The sequence below is a fragment of the Nyctibius grandis genome, chromosome 6, assembly GCF_013368605.1.
Source record: "Nyctibius grandis isolate bNycGra1 chromosome 6, bNycGra1.pri, whole genome shotgun sequence".
NCBI lineage: Eukaryota > Metazoa > Chordata > Aves > Nyctibiiformes > Nyctibiidae > Nyctibius > Nyctibius grandis.
In genome coordinates, this window is record NC_090663.1 from 81,384,725 (window position 1) to 81,390,724 (window position 6,000).

The 6,000-nt window shown below is 36.9% G+C and overlaps 1 protein-coding gene across 4 annotated transcripts in view; it reads left to right on the forward strand.

Annotated features, from left to right (window-relative positions):
- PRDM5 (PR/SET domain 5) overlaps positions 1–4,263 on the forward strand; it is a 79,681-nt gene extending 75,418 nt beyond the window's left edge. For all 4 annotated transcript variants that reach the window (XM_068403813.1, XM_068403814.1, XM_068403815.1 and 1 more), the window contains one exon: positions 4,099–4,263. In XM_068403813.1, the coding sequence (XP_068259914.1) occupies positions 4,099–4,263 (165 nt within the window). The remainder of the gene's footprint in view (positions 1–4,098) is intronic.
- Positions 4,264–6,000: the final 1,737 nt, after the last annotated feature.

The window sequence follows — 6,000 nt, forward strand, 5'->3', positions numbered from 1 at the left end:
CATTAATTAGATAGAACTGTGTTTTCCCAAATCATAGTATTTCTAGAAACAGCTGTAATCTGTGTCTAATCCTAGTCCTTCTCTGAGAATTTTTATATACCTTCATTTACTGGAGACATTTTTTATATTTTAAATTACTACCATGTTTCACCAAAATTATTCTTCAGCACTAGTCTTTTGCCAGCTGCACACTGCAGAGATCGCTGACTTTTCGGGGTTTGGACATAAATGGCAGTTGCCTCTACTATTCATTCGTAGACTCTTCAGTTGCCCAGATGTCTACCATGGCCTGCTGCTTAGTGTACACTTTGACAGTGTTGTAGGTTTTGTTTTCAATAGTTACTCCTTATTTCATCTAGACTCCACTTCTGCAGATGCTGGGGACATAGTAAATGTCACCCAGAGCAGGCCATTCCTCTAGAGCTGTCTCGCACATTGCATGTTACTAGATGTTTCAGCAGAAGTTACAGGAAAACCAGTAGTAGACAGTTACAGAAAAATGTACATGACATTTATTGTTAGCTCCCCAATACTACAGATTGCTTTTTGCACTCAGATATTCTCACCTATAATTTTTTATCCTGCTAAAGATAGCCGTAGATGTTCTCACTGTTTTTCTTATAATGACTTGAGTGGTAATTTATGGTGATAACTTCCACAAATTCTTAAATGTGGAAAGAGATTTTGGGGAGGGGAGTGTGTGTCAGGTTACTGCAACAGAATTTCAATAACTGTCTTCTAGTTGTTTCATTAACAGAAAGGGCTAACAGCTATTCAATTCATTACTTTCTGTGCATGTACCACATTCCTTCTTAGTCAACTTCTCTGAAGTTGTTTCTCTTGCCAGCACTTTGCATGACAACTTTCCATGTTCATAATCATTTTTGTTACTATTTTCTGAATTTTTTTTCCCCATTTCCTTTGGATGTTTTAAGAGGTGATGAAGGCATACTATTGGCATACACTTACTCATTAAAGTAATTGGAAAAGTCCTTAAGTCCAATGCCCAGACCTACTAAGTATCCTTTGAAGATGAAAAACAGGCTGTGTTTTCAATGATTAGCATATTCATAAATGTAGTCATACATGAAGCCACACTGAAAGACAAAAGTCTTAAGAGGATTGAGGGATTTGGTCTTGTTTCCTACCTGGCATTAGAAGCAGTCATAGAAACTATTCAGCTTTTTCTTCTAAATAACATATTAACATTTGCTGTCAGAATTTTCTTTGTTTCTTAGTACCATTAGCATTTACAGACAGGAATTGCCTTCGGTGCCAAAGAACTGAAGAAAGAAAACTTTTGACTATTGAAAAAAAAGTGTATTTTATGGGCTCAAGAATAGGCTTCACTTGACAACGCACGTCTCCCCACCCAATATAAATTATTATGTACCATTTTTTTTTAGTCTGCATTTTTGCTTTAAATAGAATTTTCTTCCAGAATCAGAAATAAAAGCCATATCTTCTCTTCCTCTCTCACTCTTCTCTCTCTAAGGCATAGGGAGTAGACATTACGGTACAGGATTGTTCTACTTGTAAAAGTAATCCTTGTATCCTGTTTGATGAAGGTGCTACAGTTTATTTATGTGGCTCTTTCTGTGTCTTATCAGTCTGTTGTCTTATCAGTCAACAAAAGCATTTTCAGAACTTACTGTTAATGACTCAGAGCTCTCACATCCCACTGATAGTAGCTGAAATTGAATAGTCCCATTTTAAGGTGAAAATTCTAGTATATATCACATAGGAGAGTGAAAATAAGTGAAATACAAAAATACAAAGCGTACTTTTTTCCTAGTATATTAGCTTTCTGTCCTCTGAAGACCAGCCTGTTTTTCACTGTAAGGCCAATTGAACTTCAGTTGCCTCAGAGACAACAGATTATTCTTTGGGGGCAGAAGGGTCAAGTACTGCCTGTTCTGGTTTCTTTCCAGTACAGTATTTTCCCTCCACTCTGTTTTTAGTTGACCCTACACTTACTTTCAAATGTCAGTCTTTTCCATCCTCCCTACTTGATCAAAACTTTGATCATTTTGAAGAGATTGATTAGAGTTCAAGTGCACATGAGCAAGCATGGCTGTAAATCTATAAAATGTCAGTCTTGCTTATAAAATTGAAATAGGAAGCAAGCTCTTAAAAAAAACCCCAAAACTTTTATGCATAAGCAAGCATAAGATGTGTCATATCTTTAAGTAATGATCCTGTGCATTCCATTTTCTTTTTGAAGAAGTTAGGTAGTAGAACATGCTAGAGCCTTGAAGGAACAGCAGGACACATTATACTAGTTGTTACAGGAGGAGTATAAATGAAAAAAAATGTACTTTAAGACTATGTTACAAGCTGTTTACTTGAAAAATGAAGAGGCGTGTGTAAGATACACAGAACACATACGTATCTTTTATGTGTGTATATCCTTGATGGGCTTCCTGGCTTCCAAGAAGCATGTTGTGTTTACAAGTATATGATAGTTTTAACATGTTGAGAGTTGTGAGCATGCATGATGGCTGCGATTAGATAAATGTTATGAGTTCACTTGGTGTGTCCTCTGGAAGAGGAATAGAAAATGGTATTTGGCAAAAGCAATAGTAAGACCTGACCAGTGGATGCTGTAAGTGAGGTTCACTGTCACGTAACAAAAGAACAACTGTTGCTTGGGTCTGAAAGAGGTAATTATACATTGAGGGGAAAAAAGTTGGAGGGTTACAGTTGCTGTATAAAAGTCCTTGGTATTACGTCATGTCATAAATTCAAAAATGTTCCATTGCAACAGCACATACAGTGTTCTTGTCTGGGGAAAAATTATTTTGGCACAAAACTTGCCTCTGGCAATTGCCCTTTTTATGGTTGTTTTATGGTTTTGCCTTAATTGGCATAAAATACATATACTCCAGCTCCAGATTATCTGTTTGGATAGTCAGCTCTGTTTGTCTGTCTTGGTTTCAAAAGGAATCAGTAATCATTCAGCATTTTCATTACTAGTTTGATACCTATATGAATTTAAAATTTTATTTTCCTAAAGAAGGATTGTGCTGGGTTCCCTGAGTTTCCTCTGCATGGAAGATGTTTTTGTCTGGAATGAACCTGGAATTCTAAGATTGCAAGCCTATGGATGTTCATTCTTATTTAGTTATATGATTCCTGCCTATTTCATTTGTCAAATCAGGAGTGTGCTTTCTAAATTTTTTTTTTCTGGGAAATTCATGCGTACAATATGTACCTGGTTGGAAGGTGAATGTGACAATATAACTGCACGATTTCAATTGAGTTGATGTTTTGCCCACAGGTTCTTAACTTTTCATTCTAATTTCTCTTGGCTGAACTTGTTCTTAACCTTTTATTTTGACTTCAGTACAGGAATTTTTATAAGAAGTGATGGTTTTAGCATGGCAGAGCCCGTCATCCCTCTATCCATTTATTCAAATGGCAGAATGAACTGGACTGCTTGGAGCACAGTGGAGGAAGGGGGGAGCAGCACACCAGATAATATAGCAAAGGAATTGCACCTTCATTTGCCAGATGTCTTCGGTTTTCTTGGCCAGGCAGAGGAGGACTGGAACTATGAGGTTTCCTCTATAATAGTTATTAACCTTTCTTGCAGTCTTCAGAGCCTCTTTTTCCTTACTCCTCCCTCCTAGTAACTGAGCAATTTGAACTGATTTTTTTAGGAACCTGCAGATGTCATTCTGGAGGGTGAGGAAGGAAATATTTCATTTGAGGTTGAATTGACGGAGGCTTGTGATGTTTTGTCGTAATTTTTGCTGCATCCCAGATGGAAGAATAGGTTTTTAAAAAACCCCACAATATAACTGGGACACCTCAGTGTGCTGATATTTTGAAGATTGCGTCTTTTTTTCCCTTTTCCTTTTTAATTCCCTGCCCTATACCTGTGGTACCACTGTTAATGTATGACCTTGAAAGATACCAGACAGAGTAATAATCTTTAAGATGCTCTCTGAAGGAGTTATTCTTCCAAAGACCAGCTCATTTATTAAGTATTGCAGGTATGCATGGCTGTGGCCTCAGGGGTGTAACATAAGGAGCATTATACATGCTTGAAGTTTTAAGACTTATTTTGTCTTTGTCTTGTCTTCACTGCCTCAGGTTTGTGATCTGTCCTTCAGCCTGAAGAAAATGCTGATCCGACACAAGCTGACTCACAACCCCAATCGGCCGATGGCAGAATGCCAGCTTTGCCACAAGAAGTTTACAAGAAATGACTACCTCAAAGTGCACATGGAAAATGTCCACGGTGAAACTGACAGCTAATTACGGCCTGTGTGAGAAGAATGGATCTCCCGCTCCAAAGTGCTCCATTTGTATGTTTACAAACTCCAGACTTCTCACCTGACTAGTAAGCATAGGCAGGAGAAACAACTGTAATGTGTCCACATGTTATTTTTCCCACTTTTTTTTTAATATACCATTAAGGTAAAAACCAAAGAAAGACATTAACCTGAAGTAAAACATAGCTTGAAAATGAAAAGTTGAAGATAAAAGAACTTTGGGAAAATTTGACCCTCATTTGAAAAAAAAAAAAAAGCAAAAAAAAAAAAAGCTTTAAGCAAACTTCATCTTCTCAATTACAGCATTAGAAACTTAGGTATTGGTAGCATTACCTGGAAATTCTGGACATTTGGAACTGAACCTTTGGCTGTCTGCAACTGTATTTCTGTATCTAAGCTTCAAGATTCCATTAAAATTCTTTAATTTGAAACCACACAGGATTTGTCATTCTAGTTGGCTGCTGATTGCGTCCAGGCATATTTTATTCAGATCTTAATTCTGCATTTTGTTGTAACATGATTTTGTCTCATTTTATTTACAGCTTTCTCATTACTAGATGAAACTTATTAACTTGAATTGGTTCTTGAGATGCCAGAATGTATGAGTACAGAAACTGTGGAAAACTGTCACGTTAAGTATTTCTGTACAAGCATTGAGGAAGATGTATTTCTTCTGGTTACATGAAACAAGACTGAAGTGAAAACTTTGAGCAATTTAGTTGAAGTACTACATTCATAGCCATCATTGTGACTAGCAAGGCAAGTGGAAAGACATCTTAACAGAGTGGCTTGAGCAGCTACAGTTGCCTAGTTAACATGTATTTAGTTTCCTGGTGAACAGCTGGTTCCCAGAGTGTGTCTTCCTGCTGCATCAGATGCCCTGGTTTTCTTCAGCCCACTTAACTACATTTGTTTTCTTAATTTTGTTAATGGCACTGGGAAAAATATTGCTTTACAACTAAGTAACAATCAAATTCTTCATGTTATCAGATTGAGTTGTTTACTGCAGTAAAACTCAAACTCTTGAAAAGAGTTCCCACAGGCCCTCTTGTACCACAGCTAGATAACCAAGAAATTTTTATCTACAAGGATGGTAAAACTGTAAGTTCAGAGGGTGATTGCATGTGAAATTCCTGAGTTATCAGCAGTTAATATTAAGACTCTGTCATTAGTAAACTATTCATATTAATTTTGGACCTGTCAATGTTTTGTAAAATGAACTTGCATTGGGACATCTTGCTTCTAGTTTTCATGGGGAAAAAAATCAGCTTTTTTCTGAACTGCAGTGGGGACAATTATGCTGAAACGAGCAGCATAATTCTTTGTCTCACAGTAGACTCTTTACTCAAATCTTTTTATCCCATGGTAGATTTTCTACTCAGAAGAGCAAAAAAAATAGCAATAGTGGTATTGCTAGCAATGGAAATAGCTAGAAATAGATGATGTTGATATATTTAGTGATTAACACTTCCTTCCTTCTCTACTAATAGTTTGGATCCCATTCTTCTGCATGGACATCTGTACGCTACATGTTCAGTTTTGAGACCCAGCACTGGATCACAATAGTAATATTTTCCAAAGCCATTACTTTTCTCCAGAAAATAAGCAGAAGACACTTTGTGTTTTTCTCAGAAGCTGAAGAAGGCATGCCACTAACAGGGGTAATTACAGGTTCTATATCAGAGGTCTTAGTTTTTTCTGGGAAGCCTTCTCTTTTGTT